Source organism: Anopheles funestus, chromosome X (genome assembly GCF_943734845.2).
Source record: "Anopheles funestus chromosome X, idAnoFuneDA-416_04, whole genome shotgun sequence".
Taxonomy (NCBI): domain Eukaryota; kingdom Metazoa; phylum Arthropoda; class Insecta; order Diptera; family Culicidae; genus Anopheles; species Anopheles funestus.
In genome coordinates this window covers 13,589,925-13,614,742 of record NC_064597.1, presented here as the reverse complement: position 1 = coordinate 13,614,742, position 24,818 = coordinate 13,589,925, and the positions used below count along the sequence as shown (strand labels likewise).

General features: G+C 42.2%; 1 protein-coding gene across 6 annotated transcripts in view; it reads left to right on the top strand.

The window, feature by feature from the left end:
- LOC125760558 (eye-specific diacylglycerol kinase) overlaps nt 1–24,278 on the top strand; it is a 145,580-nt gene extending 121,302 nt beyond the window's left edge. For 4 of the 6 annotated variants that reach the window (XM_049420826.1, XM_049420834.1, XM_049420810.1 and 1 more), the window contains 14 exons: nt 6,858–6,987; nt 7,079–7,382; nt 9,947–10,121; nt 10,207–10,417; nt 10,488–10,680; nt 10,748–11,041; nt 11,124–11,347; nt 11,426–11,710; nt 11,794–11,899; nt 13,244–13,291; nt 16,357–16,420; nt 16,658–16,815; nt 16,952–17,115; nt 17,241–24,278. In XM_049420826.1, the coding sequence (XP_049276783.1) occupies nt 6,858–6,987; nt 7,079–7,382; nt 9,947–10,121; nt 10,207–10,417; nt 10,488–10,680; nt 10,748–11,041; nt 11,124–11,347; nt 11,426–11,710; nt 11,794–11,899; nt 13,244–13,291; nt 16,357–16,420; nt 16,658–16,815; nt 16,952–17,115; nt 17,241–17,287 (2,403 nt within the window). In that variant the 3' untranslated portion in view covers nt 17,288–24,278. Of the gene's footprint in view, nt 1–6,857; nt 6,988–7,078; nt 7,383–9,946; nt 10,122–10,206; nt 10,418–10,487; nt 10,681–10,747; nt 11,042–11,123; nt 11,348–11,425; nt 11,711–11,793; nt 11,900–13,243; nt 13,292–14,569; nt 14,753–16,356; nt 16,421–16,657; nt 16,816–16,951; nt 17,116–17,240 lie in introns of those variants that run through there. The other 2 variants (XM_049420842.1, XM_049420849.1) reach the window with 2 other exon arrangements.
- Nucleotides 24,279–24,818: the final 540 nt, after the last annotated feature.

Sequence of the window (24,818 nt, the reverse complement as noted above, 5' to 3'; positions counted from 1 at the left end):
CGTGATCCGGCGAAGTTGCAGCGTTGGAGACCTTACTTTATTGTCAGCCCTCGTACAACTGTTAGACACGTAAATAGTGCTATCCAACGTTTCGCATTTGCTCGCCCTACTCGGACCAGCACAGGACCGAAATAATCTAAACCCGTATACTTAAATGGTTTATCAAACGCTGCCAGCCGCATCTTTGGTAGGGGTGCCATAGGCGGTGGCCGTGGGGTTACCGTCATCACTTTGCGGTACGCGCATACGTCCGTCACCTTTTTCACCAAAGCTCTGAGGTGCGGAATGTCGAAGCGATGGCGAATTTCGTTCACCACTGTCTCTCTATTTGCGTGCCGGTACTGGATATGGTGCCAACCTACAACGAGAAACGTAATATGATTATGTTTTGGAAGTAAGACAGGGTACTTAGCTTAGCGTAGTTCGTGTAGCTTGATGCGGCAACTCGTCTTCTCATCCTTAACACTTTGACGGCCAATCACACCACTGTGGTGTGATGGTAGACACATCGGTTGAAAGCCGATCACACCACAGTGGTGTAATGAAGCGAGTATGGGTTTTTGTGTTTTTCTTTAAAATGGTTCAAACCTTGGGCTCAATGCGATGAAAAAAAATATTTTTATTCATGTAACTCGGACTGGTAATGCTTTAAATCGCTTTAAATTTACGAATATACGAAAAAGATACTGATGATAACAAACCAAGCCCGCGAGACGTGCTTTGAACGGCGCAAACGGTGCCGGCGACCAGTGAAGTAGACAATGCGCAGCGTGCGGCTGTCAAAGTGTTAATATCCCGTCCTCGTCCATGAAAGGCCACTTCTTGTAGATAGGACTGGATTTGGAAACCACATGGTGTCGTCCTTCCGGTTCACCTTTCGTTTTACGTAGCTCAGCAATCTCGTCCGGGTAGACCTCGTTCTGTGCAATCTTCCACAGTGATTGCTCCGCTCTCCGAAGTTCCTCTTGTCTCAGCACCCTGAGCTCTAGCGGTTGGCCATCAGCTTTCCGTTTCAGGTTGTCTTTGTACCGCACGATGTATGCCGTGGACCGAAGAAGTTTGCTCCAAAGGCTGAATTGCGACAAATCAATTGGGTGAACCGCTTGCTGAATGTGTAGATGTGTCACCCGTGCTTCCTCGTTGGATTCAGGAACCGATTCTTTCACTGGCCATCGTGCTTCTGGTTCATGCAGGAAATGAGGACCGGTGAACCACGGATTTTCGTTTGTCAGTTCTGGACCAGTATTCCACTTTGTAGACAAGTCTGCAACATTCAGATTCGAGGGAACCCATCGTCAGTCTCGCGGGTCTGTTGTTGTTAGTATCTCTCCTTCACGCACTGAAACGAACTGTTGGTACCGTGTTGGGTTCGCTGATTTTATCCATGCCAGGCAGACGCCAGCCTCACTCCTCTAGTAATGACGATGTATCGTGAAGGAATGCTGCTCTTTTATATTAGTCAGCATTCGACACCCTAACACGGCCGCTGTCAGTTCGAGTTCCGATATAGAAATTGTCTTCAGTGGTGCCACTTTGGTTTTCCCACCAATAAGTCCAACTTGGGTCTTTCCATCGATTTCCAAACGAAAGTAAGCTACGGCACAATACGCTGTTTCGCTGGCATCGACAAACACATGCAACTGTATGTCATCGAGCCTTATCGAGGCAGGTGCGGGAAAATAACATCGTGGAATGCGTAATCCTTCTAGGTGCGGAAACAGGTTAGTCCACTCTCGCCATCGCTGCTGCAGGTCGCCCGGTATTTCATCATCCCAATCGATGCCTTTCATCCATATGTCCTGAATGAGAGTTTTCCCGTGCACAAGGTAGAATGAAATAAGCCCCATGGGATCGAATAAGCTCATTACAACCTTCAGCACCTCTCGTTTCTTAGGAATATGGTCTTCTCGAAAAATACGTTGTATGCTTTCGTTTGAAGAGAAGGAGAATGTCAAGACGTCATCTTCTATCCCAAGCAAAAAGTTTCGACTTGTCAAGAGCAATGACAGAACGTCTCCCTCTAAAAAATATTCCGTGCCTGCTCGCACTGACACTGAGCGAAAGACGGTCAGAAAGCTCGAGTCGAGTCTGATGAGTTTTCTCATGCTGTTCGCTTCTCTTGGGTTATGCCCTCTTGCTCGTACTCACGCTCGTTCTACCGTCGATGCAAAAGTGTACAATCCGTGCGGTTGTCAGACTACTCTAAACACCAACAAGAACAACAAATGCATTGGTTTACAACAACAAATCGAAGCTATCCGAGTTGTTCGCGGGATCGTATACAGAATCGCTGATGAATCGCTGTACGTTTGCTTTCCTAATTTTTATCATTATTACTAACAAAATTATTAGTCCATATTATGAGAGGCGAATGCACCAAGACATCATACAAAAATAAAACAACAGCAAACATGATCGAAGCCTCTTTATGTTACTGTTTTCTACCACGATTTTGTTGAGAGCTAATAGACGTTTTGGGCGTTGGAATCCGATTTGATTATACGACCGTGAAATAAAGAGTCCCCAAAGTACTAGTTCGTTATATGCTCACACTACAGAATTATCCCAACATTTGTATCATGTGTATACGTCGTATCATATGAATGGAAGCATATGCATGGTGATCCCAATGATTCAAACGATATTTTTATCTTAAGGAATGTATGCATGGCTTGTCGGAATGGCATGATCAACCGATGAAATAATGCGCAAACTATTTGTGACAAGGCGTTCTGAAGAACGTACCACAGCTTCACACGGTTGTGGAATAATAGTCATAATAGACTGAACAATACAATTAAAACAACATTGGAAGTCATTGTGAATTGGAATATATACACAGCTATGTTGTGTTAATGTAGCTATGTTTATGTTTCATAGCATATTTTGGAACACGTTACAGCTTTCTTTGTGTTGTGAAAGATAAACAGCTGTATCAGTTTAATATGTCTAATAATTCTGTTTGAGGGGCGGCCCGGTGGTGCATGTGATAAACGGCGCCAGTCCACACGGCCGGACCGGGTTCAAATCCCATCCGGACCGTCCCCCCGTAGCAAGGACTGACTATCCGGCTACGTGGTAAAATAAGTCTAGTAAGCCAGAAATGGCCGGCGTGACCTGTAAGGTCGTTAAGCCAAGAAGAAGAAGAAGAATTCTGTTTGCATTTCTCTTAATACAAATCGATTGCGTGGCCAGTGTTCCGCGAAGCATTCTTCTAATGCTTGTCTTTGCCAGCCAGAGTTGCTGATCACAACATTTCATTTGCCATCGATCCTTTCATTCAATTGCTCATTGCATTGCATTGCATTACACCAGCTAAGCCCGTGAGCCAAACTGTTTCTGTAGGATGCGACCGTAGCGACACTTCCTGGAAAACTAATATTAAGTGCAAAACATATCACAACACAGCTGAACATAACACACGGAACATTCTCTAGCGTTCTCTTCTTACCAGCGCAATCGATGCCGTGCAAAAGATGCTCAGGCACTTTAAATAAAAGGCGCATGTAGAAATTGAAACGCAATGAAACATTTAACAGTACACTGTACATGAATGTACTTCGCGGCATCTGTAATGATCCTATTCGGTATCAAGCAAGAGCCAAGAATATGTACGATTGATAATGTTCTGGTATGGCTTTGCATATTAGATGTCACGAAAGCCTACGAAAAAAGGAATGTTTATTTTAACAACAAACCCATACATAATTCAACAAATATCATTGTAAAATCGTCAAACTAAAGCTACGTAAAAACGGTCCGTGTGCGAAGATCGCCATTCTATGTTGAAAAATAAAAACACTCGTACAAAAAACACCAACCTAAAAATCATTATTGCTCACATCAGTCCACAACATGTTGATGCATCGCGCACGAAGCACCACCAGCAATAGAACCATAACAGAACAGCTGATGGTACTTTGTTCGACGTACTGCACGTAGAACAAAACCTGGTCCGTATCAATCCTTTTGGCGCCAAATTGTTGGTACCATCGGTACGCCGACGCTTGAAACACCACGGTAAATTGCCTCCAAATGTAAGTCTGGGATCGATTCCCGATATTTCCTACCATTACTATCTTTGCAGAAAACACACATGGGCGAGCTGGCAATATCACTCCAGTATATGACTAATCATACTTACCCTTGCGCACATCGCGCGAGAATACCCTAACCATGAAATAATAGTACGGTCTAAATCCTATACCACTAGTCAAAACGAAACAAACCGACAAGCCATAGGCAGAGCGAACGAACGAACGCGATGCAAGACACACCAGCGCAGAACAGAACTCGCGAATCGAACAAATACTAAAATAAGGAGGAGCAAGCAAGAGAAAAAAAAGACGATCGACCGCCACACATAGAAAAAAAGTGTGGCAACGGCTGTGACAAGCTTTTTTGCTTTGAATTTGAAATTGAGCTTTTTGCTAGACATTCGCACGATGACAGCAAAAATCCTGCAGTCCTCCTGCTGTTTGGGCGAAACCGACTGATTGTCGGAAAAGATTTCAGCAAACATTTCGGTATACGAAAAATAGGTCGCAACTTTTGCCGAAGCTCATTCGAAACGTCCGATTGGAGAAATCGACTGATTTTCGGAAGAAATTTCAGCAAACATTTCAATATACGAAAAATAGGTCGCAATTTATGCCGAAATTCATTCGAAACGTCCGATTGGAATATGCGCCGAGCTTCTTAGTTGTTCGCTAATCTGTTTGTCACAATCTGACGGTTTTGCAACGTGTAAATTTACCACGGCTATTCGTGTTGTGCGCGCTTTCCCTCCTCCATAGATTGCCCAGCCTAGTCGACACATAGCAGCAATGGGTTCTGTCGATCTTCCATCACGGAGCTTTAGTGAAACGCCAAGTCTAATATTGTCCAGTCCGATTAGTAGCTGTGGTTGCGCAAGTGTGTAGTTTTGCATCGGTAGCCCTTTGAGGTGTAGGAACCGTTCCTTCAGTTAAACGATTGTGTTGGAAGCATGAGACGGCTGACCGTACTAATGTTCTCTAGCTTGTACTGCTTATTTCTGTCCCTTCCGGAAATTTTTAGGCGTACCAGCTCGGAATTTGGCTCGTTTCTTTTTACTTGTCCTGTCCTTTGTAGCGTGAGCGGTGTCTTCTGGCCATGCACGATCAAATCTCTGGCTATTGATTAATCGATTAATGAGTATGACGAACCCTCATGGCATAGGTGTCATGAGAGTGTGTTGCACATGTGCTGACTGTCCCTTAAGTGGCTACCGTGGAGTGGAGCAACGTGTGATGCTTTAGGCGGCAACCATCTACATCACAGCTTACCCAGGATTTGCATGGCCACTTACCGTGATTATACAAACACGTTCCGCACAGGGACGTCAATTTAATACGGGTTTTCTATTCAGTTTAGACTAGCCGCACACTTTTTCTACTCGGCGCACTTGATTTTTAGCAAGCAGCATGTTTGTTTGCCTACCCGCGTCAAAAATTGTGTGCACACAATTCATTTGGTATACAAACTTTTTCGGACTAGACGCATGGCTGTATTTTTGAAAAGTGAATTATGTTTAAAAATCTTTTATTTTTTATTTTTGAGTGTTGCATTGACCGGGTAATTTGCTCTTTTAATTCTTAATAAGCTAGATTCGTGGGCCGCTAAAACCACCTCGAGGGCCGCATGCGGCCCGCGGGCCCCAGGTTGCTCATGCCTGGGGTAAACCATAATTAGCGCCTAAATGTATGCTTGTAAACATGTACAAGATGCTGCTTATGGGTAAAACGTTTAATTGGAGTGTTATTTGTTAGCACTTTAATTGGAGTGTTATTTATTCAGCATCGCGGAAAACAATCATGCAGTGGATGTGCCATGAATCGCTAGTTATAATTAGTTACGCATTAGTGTAACAGTAATTTCGGTTAGCGGTGGCAATCCACCAACGCTGCGCTTTGGCCGCGTTATCTAATATATCTTCCCCAATCGCGATGCACATTCCAGCAGACTAATATGTTGGAAGTCAATCTGCCTACGCTAATTGGTACGGTTCTTGGCCGGAGAAACTACTTTGCACGCTAATACCTTGAGTGATTGTTGTCAATTTTACCCGGGGATGGAAAAGTACTCTCTACTAAAGTTCTATCGTTTTAATAGCACGATGCAATTGAAGGGAAGAAAATGCATTGAAAAGGGATAATTATCGCTTAATGCCGCATAACAGAAATTTTTCAATTTGTGTATAACATTTGTATGGCTTATAAAAGAACCTCAGCATAAAATTTCGAGTAAGCAACATTTAATTTGGATCTTTTTTTTCTTTTTTATTTCGAACAGTTGTTGAAGTTCCGAAAGACTTAATCGGGTTGAAGCTTTTATATGTTTTCAATTGTAGATTACTTTTTAAAATTATGAAACAATGGGTATTGACCCTTTTGATTTCCCGGCAGAAAATTGGAAAGAACATTCAAAAATGTAATTGATTGTTTATATGTTTGCTATGTTTGAAAATAACTTTCATTAGAAAATGAATTTTAATACAATTCTAGGTATCGAAATCAAAAATCGAAAAATCGAAAGGGCCGGGGATCAAATCCCGTCCGAACCAGAAACTAAACTAAACTAACTTAGTGGTAAACTAAACCAGACCTGAAAGGTCATTACGCCAAGAAGAAGAAGATGTATCGAAATTATTTTTGATTGAATTGAGAGATAAAAATAGAAACATGATTAAAAAAGTTATTTATTTCATTAAATTATGTTTAATTATGTTTGTTGATGGACTTTTCCCTGCAATTTCTGCAATGTAGTGATACGAACCGCCGTTCATATAAGATATTTTAAATTATGTTTTTATGTTTTTGTTTCCCTACCAAACACAGTCCCTACAAGCGAAACTAACGTTCAGCTCGAAAGAAATTGTCGCATTGTCCTGCGCTTGGTGCAAAGCTTCGTACCACAACAAGGAGGCGTGCTTCAATCCGGAGCGTATTGGTGAAGAGTGTACGCTTGGTAAGTACGGTCGAGTCTATCCATTGTCCATCGGCAATATTGATTCAGCAAACTAAAAACGCCATTTTTGCTGCACATTTCACACACGCAGGTGCCCACCGGAGCATCGTTGTACCACCGTCATGGATCGTCAAGCTGCCGCGTAAGGGGAATTTCAAATCGTCACTCCGCAAAACGCCCCAGAAAAAGAAAAAGGCAGGCAAGAAGGTGTCGATACCGCGGGAACCGCGCACATTTGTGATCAAACCAATACCGACAGCGAACATTACACCGGTGCTTGTCTTCATCAATCCGAAATCGGGTGGTAACCAGGGCGCAAAGTTGCTGCAAAAGTTCCAGTGGCTGCTAAACCCGCGCCAAGTCTTCGATCTGACGCAGGGTGGACCTCGGATGGGGTAAGTTTTACACTTCTTTCTTTTTACGAACGCGCAAAAACTTGTTCAAATTTCGATGAAATTTATATTAATATGATCGCTCTGGGAGATATGGCGCCGATTTTCATGCACATTCATTTGAGTTCACTTTCATGTTTACTCGAGGGATTTAGATGAGAAACAGGTTGACAGTTTTCAACAAAGTGAACTGTTGTACAAAAAAATGATGCTATGGAACACTATTCTAGACCATTTCCGGAGCAAAATAATTAAAATCTGAGTTCCGAGTATTGAATTTTGAAAGCTATTAAATTCAATCAAACAAGTTAATTAAAACGCAGTTGAAGAGTTCAGTTGCTTTGTTGGTTTGTTACAAGTGATGCCATCGGGAGCAGCATTTTCAAATGAACATCAATACTTCAGTGTGTCAGTGTGTAGTAGTGATGGAAAAAAGGCTCCACAGCTCCAAAAAGTTATTAGGCGGAACAAAAAGATTCGAATCCGGATCCGGAACTATAATTGACTCCGGAACAGGTGGCGCTTCCGAAACAACGGCTCCGAAGCCGGATTCAAACCAACAGCTTCGTAGGTCAGAACAACATGCTTTCTCGCTTTGCCTAACAATCAAGCCTGCCAAAGCGAAATTCGGTTTCGGAATCGGCTCCGGAACCGTGGGCGCACCCCGGAGCGCCCATCACTAGTGTGAAGAATTAGTCTGAAATACATTAATTTAGCTACTATCAGTATCTGTGTAATCTACTTTTCCTTTTAAGTTTACAATTAATGCAGCGTTTCTCAGATGATTTTGTAATGTCATCGGTATTTCTTCCAATACCTTTATATGAAAAGTAAAAACATCGGCTAAAGTCTGAAATATGGACCCCCCCCCCTCTCACGGTCACTCACGTGAGTGACTATTTTTCGTGCAGGGTTGTTCGCAATCGTAATTGTGACGGTTGCGTGTTTTTTTTATTCTGTTTCGAGGCACAGACATCTGAGGTCATGGCCGTCCAAGAAGAAAATGTAGCCATTGGTGCCATCTATCGACCACAGGACAAAGATTGGCAATCCGTTGGATACCAACCGAGTTATAGGCAAAACTTGGTGCAGAAATGAGGGAATATTTCTTTTTTTTTAATTTTTTGAATTTTTCATTATTTTTCACTCTTTTTTTATTTAAAGCAATATTTGAGTGAAAAGAGACTCATTGCAAACGATTGGCATTAAAATAAATCAATTTAATTTTTTTTTGCAAAATTTCCTAAAAAAATCGTAAGGGGTAAGCCTTATGAAATTTTCGAGTAAAAAATTTTTTGAAATTTTTTTTGTGATTTTTTATTCTTTTTTTAATTTAAAGCACTATTTAAGTAAAAAGAAACTAATTGCAACAAATTCCCATTAAATTTTATCACATTTATAAATTTTGCTACATTGGTCAAAAATGAGGAAAATTTTACATATTTTCAAACAGGGTAAGGAACTTGGTTCCTCGAATAACTTCTGGCACAGACATCGGAGGGCATGGCCGTCCAAGAAGTGAATGTAGCCATTGGTGCCATCTATCGACCACAGGTTAAAGAATGGCGATCCGTTGGATACCGACCGAGTTATGGAGCAAAGTTGGGCTAAAAATGAGGAAAATTGCACCAAATACCCGAAATAGTGCAACAGTTGCTTTCGCTAATAGCTTCAGCCACAGACATGGTAGCGATTAGTGGTGCATGGACGAAATGTAGGCACAAATGCCATCTAGCCAAATCAGAAGAAATATTGGTGATTCGTTGGATACCGACCGAGTTATGGGGCAAAGTTGGGCCAAAAATGAGGAAAATTTTACGGTTTCACAAACAGGGTATGGAACTTGGTTCCTCGATGAATAAATCACTTTTCACTATGCGAAAACCTCCTTACAATTTAATCGTAATTGTAAAAATTGTAATTCAGGCCACATTGCATAGTCTCTGAATCACCCTGTACGAAAAATTGACACGCAGATGAGTAACCGTGAGGGGGGGGGGGGGGGGGGGGTCTTGTTTCATACTTTAGCCAGAAATTGTTAACAAGTTCTCTGGAAAGTATGCAATCTGCCAGTATAAACGCTTTCAAGAATTTGCTGTTAGGAAACGAAAGTAAATTCTTAAAAAAAAAACAATTTCACGTTGTTTCACGCACAAAAACATGTTTTTGAGATTTTCGGTAGGCGTTACTTACATTAACATATTCGATATCATTGGATTTCAAAACAACATTTCGTGACAAATCCTTGAATGTGTTTATACCTGCAAGTTACATACCTTCCGGAGCGCTGCAAAACTTGTTTACAATTTCCTTTGCTACGAATATCAAATCATATGATAGCTATACAATAAACCGGCAATACACGGCGTCCTGGTCAACTCACTGAACTACAATGTCATCCGGATGTGTTTACCTTTTCATATAAAGCCATTGGAATAAATGTGGATGACATTACAAAATCATCTGAGAAACACTGTAAATAGTTTTATGGCATAACCGTTCCCCGACCTTATGATTTTTATTATAATATTTTAATGTTTGTTATTTTTTGATTTCATTCTCTACAGACTTGAATTGTTCCGCAAGGTACCACAGCTACGTATACTTGCCTGCGGTGGTGACGGAACCGTCGGTTGGGTATTGTCAGTGCTCGATCAAATTAATTTCGTACCACCACCAGCGGTTGGTGTGTTGCCGCTCGGTACCGGCAACGATCTTGCTCGTGCCCTTGGTTGGGGTGGTGTAAGTAAACTTGCTATAAAATAGCAAACCCGAAATTGCTAGCCTAGCACGCTGACCGTCCAAAATGCACTTTTTACTCTTTCAGGGGTATACCGATGAACCGATCGGAAAGATTTTGGCAAACATTGGTAACTCCGACACGGTGTTGCTCGATCGCTGGAGTCTCAAAGTAGAGCCGAACACATCGGTTCCAAATACTGGCGACGGCAAGGATAATCTACCGTTGAACGTGGTGAACAACTACTTTTCGCTCGGTGTTGACGCGCATATTGCACTCGAATTCCATGAAGCACGCGGTTAGTTGCTATGTCGCTGCCAACCGTTCGTATTGTGTTATAACGGTGCGTTGTACATTTTCCATTGCAGAGGCACATCCGGAGAAATTTAACTCGCGTTTGCGAAATAAGATGTTCTATGGGCAGGCCGGTGGTAAGGATCTACTGAAGCGCAAGTGGAAGGGTTTGGCCGAATTTGTAACGCTCGAGTGTGACGGCAAGGATCTGACACCGAAGCTCAAGGAGCACAAGGTGCACGCGATTGTATTCCTCAACATTCCAAGGTACGTGTCCGGTGCTTCCAAGCGTTTCTACAATTGGTAATGTTATATACTTTGCAAAACATTACAGCTACGGTGGTGGTACCCATCCGTGGAACAAATCCGGTGGCCAGTTTGAACCGGCTACCGACGATGGTATGATCGAGGTAGTTGGACTGACAACCTATCAGCTACCATTGCTACAAGCCGGAGGTCACGGTACCTGCATTACACAGTGCCGCACAGCACGCATCGTCACGTCCAAGACAATACCGATGCAGGTGGACGGTGAGGCGTGCAAGCTGAACCCGTCCAACATCGAACTCACACTGCTAAACAAGGCTGTGATGCTGGCCAAGAAGAAGCCCGGTCGGGCTAATGTCCCGTAAGTATTTTGTTGCGCAATGTTTTGTTACGTTCCCACGAAACTCATCACTTCACGTCTCTTGTACCACCCTCAAATGTAGGCAAGAAAAGTTAGAATCACTCAACATTAGTCTGATGAAGATCATGATGGCGGACTACGAGCAGCACCACTATGACAAGGAACTGCTACGACAATCAGCGGTAACACTGGGCAGTCTCGAGGTGCCCGTTACGGATCTGGAGCAGATGCGCGTGCTCATCAACAAGTACTGCAGTGAGCAGCTGGACAGTCCCAAACTGTCCCCGGACTGGTGCTTTATCGACTGTGAGTAGCAGCGCCCCAATACTTACCCAACATTCCTTCCTTATTTCTTCATTTGTAATACCTTTTGTGCATCCATAGCCTGCACCGCCGAACGATTCTTCCGCGTGGACCGTGCACAGGAGAATCTACACTTCATTACCGACATTGCGACCGATTGTGTATTTGTGCTGGATCAGGAAAGTCCGACTTTGCCCCAAACGCCCGAAGATGAACATCGGCGGCTCGGCGCACAAGGACCGCTGGTTACGAGCAGCCTCGAGTCGAGCGATGGTACTGCATCACCGTTCTCACCGCACGCCGGCAAACTGCTCGATCGCTCCCTGTCCGGGCCACCGGCCGCCAGTGACATTCCATCGCGCAATAGTACGTTTTCTGCGCAGCGTCTTCGAATTGTCTGTTACTAATCGAAGGATTTTCATGTTTGTTCTGTATGCATCGTACCGCAGGCTCGCAGGGTTCTCATGAGGCGGACGGTGCTCATCCACGTACCCCCTTGGTGCACGATTCCGTTGGCAATGGGCAAAGCCTGGACCAGATGGTCAACTTTAAAAGGTAAGGTGTGAAGCAAGAACGGTTGTAAAGTGTATAAGTGTAGCGCCCATTAAAATATGTCGGTTCGTCTATACAGAATCATATTCATTTTGTACAATCGTTCCTCACCACACCCATGAACCAAATACCACTCCATCTTGTCGACGTATCGTTCATCTGTTACATTATAAAGGGTGTACCACAAAGTGGGTCTGATTTTTTTGTTGCTTTTTTTCTATCGAATAATATGAAATCAAATGACTTGCAATGCATTATACATGTTTGTTTTCGTAATTAAATGTGATATTTCTTGGAATATTTTTAACGATATCGGCCAAGTGAACATCTCCAAATACCATCCGCCCATTTCGAAGCATTTACCATTATTTTTTAAGCGTTTTACAATTTTATAAAATTGTTTTTTTTTACAATTTTCTAACGTTTTTGAGCTAGTAAAAGTTTCTGATTCTTAAATGAAAATACAAAATTGTTGCGATACGTTTTCAGATTATAAAACTATTTGCAAAAAAAAAAATCGTTTACCACAATGTGATACACCCTGTGCATACGGTGCTAATAAAAGCAAAGAGTGTTGAAAAATCCATTTTAAAGATTCGTCGTTCGGTGGAACATTCTATTTGCATCAATAATCGATTACTTCATCCATTTCCGTATGCGTGCAAATTCACCAGACAGATCGCTTTCCATTTTTCATTAACCACCAGGCGTCTCCATTGTCATCAAACTGTAAAATACCAGGCGTCTCCATTGTCATAAACTACAAAATACCAGGCGTCTTCATCATACTTTTATTTTGCAAACACTATTTCGTGTCCATTGTAATAGACTGCAAAATACCAGCCGTGTCCATTGTCATAAACTACAAAATACCAGGCGTCTCCATCACACTTTTTTCACAAAGAGTTTTGAAAAAGTGCTTATTCGTATACTTTCTCTATTCATAAGTCACATCTATATTACACAGTCCCAGCGTGTTTATCACCTACCCATCAACCGTGTTGCGTGTGCTGAACGGTTCCTACTTCACACCGTGTCGCATTTCATCCATCATTCATAGCCTCCATGCACCCCCAAATACCCATCGTGTACTTCATTTCGCAATGCAAATGTATGTGTGGCTGTGCATTTGACTGCGTGCGCGTTCGTATGTATTTGTACGGATAATTGCGTTTGCTGCCTGTAATCCATCTAATAAGCTGACCGGGCGAAAAATTATTCATGAAACGGACACCTTCCAAGGTGGCTTCTCTGTTCGATTATGCATCGGCCACGGTGGCACACGCTTAATGAGCAAATGAAAATTAAATCCTATACCCGTTCTACCATCCTACGCCTTTTCTTCAGCTTTCACGAACGTTTGTTCGGTCTCAATGAGGATGCTTTCGGATTCAGGTGACTATTGACCTTCCGTTACGCTAGACAGTGTAATGTTCCTGCCGCTATGTTTACCGAGTGTTTAGCAGTGAGATTGCAGTGACTTTTGTGACAGAATTTTACATGTATTTCGCTATGTTTCTTTGTCCGTTTCCGTGTATCTAGTCGCTAGACAATAAACGTGTGTTAGCTGTGTTTGAGTCCATCCTTTGTCCACCTGATTTGCTTGTTATAATGGCGACAGTTTAGTTTTACATTGGTATGTGCGAACACATTGTTGGGGATCAACTGAATTGTGGGCAAAATTAATCGAAAAATCTTTTCTCTTTTTTTAAATTTCTCACAATATGATAGCAGTATCATCCATTTTGATTGTATTAAAAATGATTTATTTTTCTTTTTAATAATACAACCATTTTCATCACGCTAAGGTCTACACATTGAGGCGAAGATTGTTCGATCTTCCACTACGGACACTCACAAACAACCATATAAAGCAAAAAAATACAGCAACGATTCAGAAGCGGCCTTTTATCAGTGGACGAAAACATGGTGGCGGCGTTGGGCCCATTTCCTGCATATATTGTGCGTGCGTGTGTGTGTGTGTGTGTGTGCAACGGTACAACAAAATGTCTTCGATCGAATCGATCAAAATGGACCTCGTTGTTTGCTTGCCACGGGATTATTTGTTTGTGTGTTGTTTTTTTTCACAAATTTTTATTCCACTAATTGGCTTTTTCCATTCTTTCTTAAATTTTTGAACCCAAAATTGAACCAACCTCTCTCCGACCGACCAGAACGATCCAATTGTGCGTGTTTCCAAACGGACCAGTGGCAGAACACAGCGAAGTGCAATATCCGATCACAGATGTTTTTTTTCTGCTGTTGAAATTGTTGTTTTAACATATATGTTGCTTAGTACTGTGCTGAATGTTTTTTTATTGTTGCCGCTGAAAATTGCGTGTTGTTTCGTTTCGAAAAACAAAAAACTACAATGTACTGTTTTGAATTTTGTTTCGATATACAATATTTGATGTGCATGTGTTTGTTCGTTTGATTCAAATGGGAATTGATGTACTTGGCTGTACAAAACAACAAAACAATCGTAACGGCTTAGTTAAATAAACAACAAACAACAAATTAATGCAACACATTCGCAATGAAATGATTCATACGAGTTCTTTCTCTTTCTTTCTCTCTCATTATCTGTTCCACTCTTATTCCTTACCTACCTTACCTATGCTACCTTTCAACCACTATCCCGCTGTGTCCATTACCCGTTTCAATTTTTTACAGCGAAGAGCCAATTTTCGAAGAGGTGCTATTGCCACCGATTGTCAAAAGCTCAACCTATCGCTCGACGGCGGGCTCCTCGTCCCAGGCGTACCGGGCGCAGCCGACCGCCGGACAGCCGAAAACAACCGACACCTGTCCGGCGGAGAGTCCGAATAAAACGACTCCGCTGTCCAAGTAGCCAAGGTTGGTAGAGTGTGCGCCACTCTCGACTTGCGCACCAACACACACGCACCAAGCCCGCCAACCATCCAGCGTGTGCGTGATCGAGTGATGCAGTACACTTACCGTTTTATTACACTTACTTACCTACACCAACACAAAGCAAAAACATGTATACATATTTATATACATACATACACGGAAACGCGTGTGAAAATGCATGTATTGGTGAACATTTTCACACCCGTTGCCAGCATGCACGTGACCGTGTTCTCGATGTTGTGTTTGGCTGTGATTTTATGTTTTGTTTTTCCCTTTAAGTTGCAATATTTTCATCCTCGTTTCGATCAACTTTTATTTTTTTGTTAACGGGGTCCGCTGGCAAAGCCACATAGCCACAGCCACATTGATAGTGCAAAGCGGTTAATAGGGTGTGTGTGTGTGTTTTTTTGCTTTGGTTGCATGAAGGAAGAATGATAATATTAAAATGCCAACGGCCAAGTTAGCAAATGTGCGGGATCCATTTACCTCTAAACTATGTTAAGTACGTTAAGAGCGTTAAGTGTAAAAAATACCACACAAAAGAGGGAACAAACTAAGGGGGTAGGGATGACAAAGAGAAGGAATATTGGTCAATGGGAGAGTGTTCGAGATCAAAGGGGAAAATCAAACAATGGATGAAAGCATTTGTTTCAAACGTTTCCCCCCTCGGAACATGCTGCAGATTATTGGTTACGCGAAAAACGATATCATGCGTTGCGTATTGCCTATCTGTAGGTGCTAATAGCACATCTGTACGCTACTAAGCACTATCAACCACAGAGGCTTGGTGTTTGTGTGGTTGATAACACATTTATAATCTGGTATCACATTTTAAGGTTATAAAATCGAATATGAGTTCCTGTCGCCTTGTTAACATGTACCACATTCCAGTCCACTAGGATTTCGCACTATCCTTGAACTGTCTGCTAATCTGTTGCCTTCCCTCGTACGATTTGCTGCAAATTTTTCGCATCTGAAATAGGATATCGCTAGATAGTTTGTTAGATCGGTATCGGTACGCCTAAACAGTTCCACTGTACGTAACTTCATCCGAGTGCAAATTTGCATTTTGTATCGAACCTCAGTTTGCTTGGCGTTAGTATTGATTGGGATAAATTCGGCGATTCTAACGTTTTATTAATGATTTTTTTCTTGTATGGTTATGTTTTATTCTCTTTCATTCCGATACAAAATATTCGTATTATCGTCATTGACGTCACCGTACTTCAACTTTAACTTCAAACTGTTTCCGGTGTAAACTGTAAACTTCCACATTTCATCACTGCGCTTTCTGGTCTACGTTCAACATCTTAATCTTTCTGGTGACGGTTTCATTACTTCTATTGCTTCACCCTCTCTCCCTTCTCTCTCTCTCTTTTTCTCTCTCTCCCTCTCTCTCTCTCTCCCCCCCCTATATCTCCCCTCTTTTTTCCGCGGATCCCGCGTGATCCTTCTCCCTCGATCTCACTCGCTCTCCACTGGATCCTTTGACAATGGTTTTCGTTGCTCGTTTTTCTTAACGCTTGCTCCCGCTCATCCACCACCGTACGTTTTCATACCTCGGTACGGCGTTTCGCTTCCGTCAGTAATTTGCTGGAAAAAACAACGGATGCAGTAATTAAAGCAGCAAAAACAGGCGACTTGGTAATGGTAAGTTTGAAGTGAAGTACACCCGCCCGATGAAGTGAAGTACCCTACCAATGGTCGACGATATCGGACCCCTCTATCGGTGCAACGGTTCGCTTTTGTTTTCGCGTCTCGTCGTCCCATTATCATGTTTCCTTATCAACTGAAGTTCTACCGACTTTGTGTGTGTGTGTGTGTGTGCGTGCGTATTTTTTTTGTTTCTTCCACCCAACTTTCTTTCTTCCTTCTTCCGCATCATAGCTAAAGGATCTCCATCTGCAAGGCTACTCACTTCTCTCCATCGACTCCACCGGTCAGACGGCCCTCCATCACGGTGCCCGCTGCGGCCACAAAGACATCGTACGCTATCTCATCTCCTACGCACCAAGCTCCATCATCAACATGATAGACAACGAAACGTAAGTAGCTCGCGTGCACTAAACCAGCAACCCCCCCACCCCCCCCCCCCCCCCCCCCCCCTCATAGCTCCTCCCGTCACCACGCATTTGAAGTTACCGGGACCCATTGCTCAAACTCGTTGTTTTGCACCGCCAGGGGACAGACGGCGCTACATAAGGCGGCCGCCGGACGGCAGCGCAGCATCTGCTACATGCTTGTCGCCGGTGGTGCCAATCTCAACATACAGGACAACGACGGACGTACGGCACGCATGCTGGCCTCGAACGCGGACGACTTTGAGCTGGCATTCTATCTCGAAAGTAAGTACTGATATTTGGATTTAATTGTCTATTATGTACCCGATAATGGTCCAATGGCTGTCCTAAATGTATACATCTATTTCCCTTTTCCTTTCCTTCCTCTTACCCGCAACTTCATCCCATAGATCAAGAGCAGTTTCAGCTTATCGACTTTCGAAGCAACAACATCTAAAGTGAAGACAGCGAAATAAAAAAATATATGCAATTCTCCCCCCTAGCGGAAGAGCTTAAGGCGTCGTACAGAAAGCTAGTAGTTGAATTTCTGTGCGACTTTCATTCCCTGTTAGTGGGTTTTTATTGCATTGCGAGCTAATCTTCAGCGTCAGTGTGCCAAGCAGCAGCTAGAACAAAAGCGAACATGAAACATCACGCCATTTAGCAAGATGGCGGAACGTCCCGTGTACGTGGCGTATCAGCTAGATCTTAATGGCCCCAAAATGAAAGCAGATCTTTAGATCTTGCGACCAGGACTATGTGTAGCTGCACACCAGCATGTCTTCCCGTACGTCTTTACAATGTTTATGGCTGTAGTCCCATGTGTAGCTTTTTTTTTTTTGCAAAATCTAAAACACCTCCGAGAAGCGTAAAACCGTGTGTCGAAAGTGCAACTGTTTTGGTAGGCTGTAGGATCTACCGTGGTAGTAGAATGAGAGAAGCGATGAACAGGAATGAGATGAATGTGCAGCAGAAGTGCAGAATATCGATTTAAAAACAAAATGTATCTCAACCTAAATACACAACAAAACCAACAATGATAAACGTATCCTAATTATCCGGACAACATGTACACCAGGCCAGGAGGTGAAAGGAGAGCGCTAAGGTAAACAAAAAAAAACAAAAAAGAAAAACCGCTCTAATATTACAAACAACAACATGTGCACCAGGCGTGGTATAAATGAATCTCGGCTGTAACGCCTGCATCTAGGCAATACACAGCTTACTATTTCACGTATATTGCTACTACAACTACTAACTACTGTACTACTAATACTATTGCTGCAAACTACACTAGTATAATTACAGCAAAATCGCCATGTTGCGAACAGTGGTGACAGCTAGAATTAAATGTAAATGTTGTTAGTGCTCACATTAGACTTTGTGTCGCATCTCTCTCTCTCACACACACACACATACCAATACAAACCCGGTAATAAAACTAACCACATAGAAAAGACCACAGGAAGAAAGGAGAAACAACAGCAACAAGAATGAGAAGAAAACAAAAGCAGGAAAAAGCAGTTCCCGCAAGCGAAAAAGAATTTATTAATTTACTAGAATCATTGAAACGTAGTTCGCTGACGGAACGGTTGCCGAGACAAACACCAGTGGCACAAATTCAAATTTTCGACTCAACTCTATGGTGAATTGATGTTTTAAACGAAGTTTTTTCACCACAGCTGTGACATTACCGCGGTGTTATGGTGAGCGTTCATGTCAACAAAGCAAAGCGAAAGTGGAAGTGCTTAGCTGTACAGTTTCATTTAAAAGTGTTGCGGTAAAATGAGCACTACACCATCAGCTTGATCTGGCCGCAGGAAGAGCCCTGAACTACAGGCACAACGAAAATCCGGCGCGTTTTACGGGCGCACGGCACAACTTCTGAAAGCCTATGAAAAGCACCATGGTGAAAAAGGTTAAAAAGGTGAGTCGAAACAGGACTGCTAACCGGCAGCAGTTTCGACTCACCATGTATGGAGTTGTCAAAATTTTCGACCCGCCGAAACTGAGTCGATATATGAGTCGAAAATTTGAATTTCATGCGTTTTGTGCCACTGGTGAAGCTAGAAAAGGCGTGTGTTATCAGTGTCTAGTTGATCCAAAAGTTAAAAACAAAAGAAGCAAAACTGGCATCCCTAATATTAGGTTTCGATAAGCGCAATGCACACACACACAAGCATTCTCTTCCAATTTATCCTTTTCACCTACCTTTCCATCAACCACGAAAAAAAACCAACCTCGCAACCAATACAAACAAACACAAAAAAACAGGAACAAAACGTAGAATACCACAACAACAATAGCAAAAAAACAAAAAACAAAACAATGAAACACACGGACGATATAGTAGCGCGATACCGTAAAGTCACCGGGTACCTGCTTTGTGAAGTAGAACATGAGAAAAAAAAGCAAAAAGAAAAAAAACGGATCTAAATCACTTCTTAGTATGGAGCGCTAATTACTGGATGGAGTATAGTTTCCAACTGGCACTTCGGAATGAATGAAGATTGACCACCTGTCGGTCCAAAATGGTCGGTTCCTGTGCATGTGTGTTTTGTGCGTTTGACCGGGCTTAGAAATCAGTCTCGAACAGCACCTAACAACTCAAGACTTTGCAATCGGTCTGGGGCTGCGACCGCGTGACGTCACAAGTAGCAGCAGACAGAACGACAAAAATGGGAATGGAACAGGCAGCGATTGAACTGAGGCAGTAATTGAGAGCCGCCACGGGACAGGCAAGTAGTGCTGAGGGATTCTTCTTAGATGATGATATATACTTATACATGCATATTATACTTATACATATATGGCCGGGGCAGGCTGCCCTTGGAACATTAGATAATTATCCCTTGTCGGTAGTTTCTGACGCTAGTCAAAATCATAGTTTTTAAACAAAGGCTAAAAAGACCACATTTTTTGTCACATATTATATATATATGTATACATGAACACGATGTTACTCAATGTGTACCAAGCTCATGTCAACGAACGTAACATGGAAATAGTACTGTTTCTGAACTAGACAGAATGCACAGTGTTGCCCCTTAGGCTATTGGCACATCCGGATGTAGCCGGGTTTAAAAATGTTGTAAGCTCTACTTCACCATGTCCCACCATATATTCTCACACACTTACATTGCTTACACACGTTAACCAACACCAGATGGAAGATGAGATGAATGCGATGTGTCTGTACTGTTGTAAAATCGAATAGATTTCGGAAACTTTGCAAACCAATACCTTTGCGTTTGCTGTACTTCATTGCAAGAATTCTGTACATTGGACGCGTTCAGAATGAGTCTAGTGCATGTAGTGCAACACAGTAAGAAGTTCCTTAAATTAACAGCAGTTCCATGTAGGAATTTTTTTTTTTGATGCTATTTTGCAAGAAATTAAGAGTTAAAATCCCCAATAATCGAATAGAGCGAAAATGTACGATTAACGATTTTTTGCACATCTTTCACTTTATCTGCTGAGCTGTACGATGGGTTGTTGTGTTTTTTTTTAGTTCTTTTCAAACAAGAATGACTTTCGGTACGACGTTGGCCCAACCGATGTAGACCTAGGAACTGCGCGTGATTGTGCAATGCCGTGCACATGTGTACAGCGCACACACACACACAGCAACCCACCAAAAAAAATGAATTATTACATTTCTTTTCCTTACAAACCCTTTACCGTTCGTTCTTAGCCTTCACAATGTTTACGGATAATCTTGATTTCTTTTTTCACATCCTTTCGGTAAAAGAAAAAAAAAGAAACAAAAACAACAACAACAACAGCTGTGCCTTTCCTTAGATACCCGTCCCGTAAACATTGGCTTAGATAGGATGTAGTTTGTTATTACAATATTGTTTTAATTGATCATTTTCGGACGGTCTAGCAGTTCTGTATACGTTCGATTCCTGTACGGGCGTACCCACTTACGACCAAGAGTTTTCCAGCAGTGTATGATCAAAGTTTACCATCAACAATCCTTTACATTACGTGCCAAAAAGTTTTGTGATGATATTCGGATTGCCTACATGCAGGCGGATGCTACCTTCTAATGACCAGTGTGCACCGATGGAGATTTTGTACTTTTGTTCCATCAATGTGTGGGATGGCAAAGCTTAAGACTATTATTCTTACTTTCCATGAGTTATTTGGTGTGCTACAGTGACGAAATGATTTAGCGAGAAACAACAGAAACAGAGAAATATATATTTAAAATAAACCCCACATAAACCCTTCACGTTTGCCTTATTCTCCACTGTAACTATGCAAGGCTGAAGTTATTAGTTTTGCTTGGTTAGATTCCTACCGGTCCACTGACAGGTTGCAGAAAGGTTATCCAGTGAGCGTATTTGACGGACGTTTCGGGAGGACGGTTGCCGAACGCCTTGCCATTGGGGTCATGTCAATTATTATGCTAAGTAAATTCTGGAATGGCTGCGTAACGAATGTATACTGGGTGTAGGTAGATAGCGTTGTGAGACATGTTTCTGTAGCGTTGGGTACAGAACCGATCGTAAAGATGTAGTTGAGTGACTGATGTCGATCGACTAACGTGCGTGTATGTATTTGTCGGAATGAAAGGACGTGTGTGTGTGTGTGCGTGTGATTGGATTTTTTGGTATTCCTACGCGCAAACGGAAATTTTCATCCCATCTGTGTGTATGTGTATGAGTGTGTTGAGTGACGGTGAGTGTCAATAATTGGAAGTTGACAACGTTTTTTTTACATACATGTGTACATACACACCTCTGTACTTTATCTCCCATGTAACACACTCGTATACCACCATTTATATTGCCGTGCAATCGGCTTTCCAAAAAAACCAAACGGAAAACCGATTCAATCGATCACTCATCAAGGCTGTACTCAAGGCACCAACGCCTGCATATACGTGATGTCTGTACATGTTGTATGTGTGTATGTCTGTGTGTGTGTGTGAAAGAGAGAGATAGAGAGAAAGAGGTGTGCACAGGTTAGTAGGTGTTGGTGCACAGTTCAGCAACCTGGATCAACCTACAGAGTGAGACACCAACCAAGCACACCGAAACACGATCGCAAACGCACGCAAATGTTACGTGCGCGGACATCGAGTGTGTTTTTTGCGCTGATTCCACCATACCGGAAGCTCGTTGTAACGGCTGCCATCTTGTGCGCGGTTGCTTTAGTACGCAACCATTCATATATCCGTTGAGCGGATGTATACGCCAGAAGCTCTTAACATCGTATGGTAGCGCTTGTACATACAGAAGCATCGTACACATCGTGAGGATAAAAACAAAACAAGCGAATGAATGTTTCAGTGTGTTTAAATGATTGGCTGTGTTTTATGTACATGCGCTTGCGTGTGTGTGTGTGTGTGTGTGTGTGTGTGTTTGGAGGTGATCGATGTATAGTGTTTCTTCCTGTGCTTCTTACAGTCATTGTAATAGAGCCGCTAAAGATCAATCCTACAACGAGCATTTTGTTATGCGTATTGCCTACTTTCAGGCGGAAAACTTTTGCAAGCGCATTCATTCAATATGTGCGCGATGGATTTTTTACGCCTTCCGATTACGATCCTACTTCTTTTACCATTTTACAAATTTGTTACGTGTGTTTATCTCCTCACCCTTTTGTTATAAATTTCTGTTCCTGTAGTTAGTACAGAAAACCCGAAAGATTAAACATATGTGTAATAATAGAACGTTAGACGTCCTGATGTATTTACCAAACATCTCGGTTTATTGAATGCAGCCATTCTAGACGTTTGCTTTCTAAGGCCGCCAAAGTTGTCCGTCCGTCTTTCTATCTTCCTATCCCGCTGTCTTTCCGGCAAAAAAAAAAAACGTTTACACCTATCCGAACCACGGTGATAAGCGTGGGCGTGTGCCGGGAATGTGGTGAAACATCAGAATCTCATACGCATTACTACCGTGCACCGTACATGAATGTGCGCGTCCGTCTACCTGTACAGTGTTAGCTAATTCCACCTAGACCGTAAGATGGTATTCAGTGTGTTTGTGTATAGGGCTGCGTGTAGTATAGATGGGAAATAATTTGATAGAAAGTCTGTGTGCCCCTGGACTTTTTATGCAAACGTATTTTCGGCAATCAAAATTATAACCAAACGCCGGGACCCTGTGTATATTATACAGGTCCAGGTGTGGGGAAAAAAAACAAAAAATGTATCAAAATTCAAAAAGCAAAATCGAAACACCGCATTCCCCTAAAATGATCGTTCCACACGTTCCTGAACTGACTGTAAACTCAATCACAATAAATTCTAAATTTTTTATAAACAAAATTTAAGCGAACGTGTGAATATTGGATAAAACTGTGAACTAGCAAATTTATATATATGGTTTGAGGATGTAGGCATGCTATACAGAAGTGAGTACACTTCCATTAAACTAAAAAAAAATCATTACGAAATATGCTCACTGCACCAAAGGATGCTACACTTCCCGTTTGCTAAGTTTTAGCTTGCTCTCTTACCAATTGGCTAACACCTCTACCTCCTCCTTCTTCTACGCCTTACTCTTCCTCGACGACGACGTAACAGAACAATCATTGGCATTTAACGATCTGGCACCGATTGGCAACTAGCAAAAACAAACATAAAACCAAGCGGCATCATAACGTGCAACTGTACACGTTGCTGCATTCTCTATCGATTCGAGTTCGCGTTAGTAACTTCGCCTTTTAGTTTGTCCATGCCCTGAACCGCACCAGCCCCCTTTCCCCAAGTCTTGTGGGCCACACACTTAGCAGGAGTAGAGTAGAGTAGCGAGCGGTCGTTGTGTAAACCCGAAAGGAAACTACAAAAGCTGATACAGGGTTACTAGCAGGTTGCTAGCGAGCGAACACGTTGCGTACATTTAGGCGCCGACGGTTGTCTAAATTTTTAAGCGCAAGCCGCTATGCCGTACAGCGCGCTGGTATACAACATTGTTCAGTATCTCTTATGCAGACGACGCAGCCTCGGACATCAATTTACTTCCCAAGTAGTTTAGTGAATGTTACTAAGCGTGTTTTTGTCTTTTGCACATCACACTCCAACCACTCTGACGTTTCTCTCTGTGTGCGTGTGTGTTAGTGCTTGTCCAGTACCTTCTGCCCAATCGGCGTGCCTTCGCTGTCCTGAGTGTCTTAGAGTGTATGTATAGTATGGCGTTACGCAGCGTTACGGAACGTTACACAATTAAAAACTCGCTTTATATTCCGAGTCAAAATTTCTCTCTTCATATAATTTCGTTTTCGATCGCTGTATTACGTTTCTTAAGCATAACTTGTACAACCCTCGCTATATGGCTTTTATTTCTTACTCCTTCCTTTGCCAGATGGCCTAAAACATATTTTTTTGAAAAAGTCAAATATAATAAAAACACATTTTTTGCGCGTGTGCTGTAATCGAGATGAGGTAACCGATAACACCAAAATTTTTGACAAAAAAAAACAAAAAAAAACAATTGCCTAAAACTCGTGCCATACGTGGGTTTTCTCATTTTGCTAGAGAAAATGCCACTCGAATTAAAATGAAGAAAAAGAAGAAGAATATAAACAAACTACATCATATACCTTTCCTTATGAGCTTTGCAGGGTAATGGAGAGGTTTTTCGCATACATTCATACACACGATCGCAACTATGCACGAGCACAAAAACATACCAGTTATCAACTCATGCCCGGTTTTTGCAAACATTCTCATACTTAACCTACTAACCCGGGCTTATAAACGTCAAACGTACCTTGATCCAGTAGTGTCTCTATACTATTGTTTGTTTGTCGATTTGTCAAAAACAAAATCCCAATTTGGAAAGTGATAAGCTATGTTTTATTTGTTATTTAACAAGAAGACCAATAAGTGTATGTGTGGGTGCGAGCATAACAACACACAGCAGAGAATGGTTTGCATGTAAATATAGCAAATTAAGGTCCGTAAATACCAGAACAAGATGGTGGCACGAACTGGCTCTTCATCCGGCTTTACTACTTCACGGGTGGATATT